The sequence below is a fragment of the Bolinopsis microptera genome, chromosome 9, assembly GCF_026151205.1.
Source record: "Bolinopsis microptera isolate Bmic1 chromosome 9, MBARI_Bmic_1.0, whole genome shotgun sequence".
Classification (NCBI taxonomy): Eukaryota; Metazoa; Ctenophora; class Tentaculata; order Lobata; family Bolinopsidae; genus Bolinopsis; species Bolinopsis microptera.
In genome coordinates this window covers 3,197,222-3,198,759 of record NC_087080.1, presented here as the reverse complement: position 1 = coordinate 3,198,759, position 1,538 = coordinate 3,197,222, and the positions used below count along the sequence as shown (strand labels likewise).

The window sequence follows — 1,538 nt, the reverse complement described above, 5'->3', positions numbered from 1 at the left end:
CTCAGACCCAATCAACTGGGTTCTGGCCTGGTCAGCTCCTTCTTACCTGGTCTTGAGGTGACGTACGACGCCTCGTTAACCCAATCAAGGAAGGTTGCAAATTTTCACATACCCAGCACCTATTTTTCTTAAGGAGTTGTGCGAGATGCCGATACGTAGAATTATTTTATTATTATTATTTTTTTATTATATTTTTACCCAATCTGGAAGGTTGCAAATTTTCACATACCCAGCACCTATTTTTCTTAAGGAGTTGTGCGAGATGCCGATACGTAGAGGCCGCAGAATTATTTTATTTATTATGAGGACTACCAGATCCTGGTGGAACCTAAGTGATCCATGATATCACGACAGGCCCTATTGATAGTGACTGAAATGAAATGAACCTTAGAAGAGCAGTACGCTTATTGTAAATTCCATGATGATCAGATTAGATCCCATGAATATTGCCAGGAAAGTCAAAAGTAAATATTATATATACGGCATTAAACTCACGCTGCATCTTATTTTTAGAAGTATAGAACAACCAAACAGAGAGGAAATTAATTGCCAAGAAGGAATTGGTAGCTTGGTAGGTAATATGGCTGCGCTTTAAGAGTTAATTAATTTGATGTGCAAGTTGTATCTTGAAGTCTTGAGTAGGTTCACGCTTAGCGGAATAATACTTTATGTGACTCCTGAGAGTTCTCCTGAGAGTTCTCCTGAGAGTTCTCCTGAGAGTTCTCCTGAGATTTCTCCTAAAAGTTATCCTGAGTTATCCTGAGGGTTCTCCTGAGAGTTCTCCTGAGAGTTCTCCTGAGAGTTCTCCTGAGAGTTCTCCTGAGAGTTCTCCTGAGAGTTCTCCTGAGAGTTCTCCTGAGATTTCTCCTGAGATTTCTCCTGAGAGTTCTCCTGAGAGTTCTCCTGAGAGTTCTCGATCCTGAGAGTTCTCCTGAGAGTTCTCCTGAGAGTTCTCGATCCTGAGAGTTCTCCTGAGAGTTCTCCTGAGAGTTCTCCTGAGAGTTCTCCTGAGAGTTCTCCTGAGAGTTCTCCTGAGAGTTCTCCTGAGAGTTCTCCTGAGAGTTCTCCTGAGAGTTCTCCTGAGAGTTCTCCTGAGAGTTCTCCTGAGAGTTCTCCTGAGAGTTCTCCTGAGAGTTCTCCTGAGAGTTCTCCTGAGAGTTCTCCTGAGAGTTCTCCTGAGAGTTCTCCTGAGAGTTCTCCTGAGAGTTCTCCTGAGAGTTCTCCTGAGAGTTCTCCTGAGAGTTCTCCTGAGAGTTCTCCTGAGAGTTCTCCTGAGAGTTCTCCTGAGAGTTCTCCTGAGATTTCTCCTGAGAGTTCTTCTGAGAGTTCTCCTGAGAGTTCTCCTGAGAGTTCTCCTGAGAGTTATCCTGTGATTTCTCCTAAAAGTTATCCTGAGTTATCCTGAGAGTTCTTCAGGCTTTTATACGCGGTAACTAACAGTTTAGTATAAATTTATATGGTGAGATACGTTTTATAAACTTTACGTTCTATTTCACTCCAAATAAAACCGTTAGTCCCGCTTGATCAACATGTGGCAT

The 1,538-nt window shown here is 42.6% G+C and overlaps 1 protein-coding gene across 1 annotated transcript; it reads right to left on the bottom strand.

The window, feature by feature from the left end:
• Window positions 1–737: 737 nt before the first annotated feature.
• LOC134821077 (ring-infected erythrocyte surface antigen-like) lies at window positions 738–1,538 on the bottom strand. The gene is made up of 2 exons (XM_063831746.1): window positions 1,509–1,538; window positions 738–1,379 (listed from the first exon to the last, which is right to left on the bottom strand). Exons 1-2 carry the CDS (start codon window positions 1,536–1,538, stop codon window positions 738–740), a joined length of 672 nt encoding a protein of 223 aa, XP_063687816.1.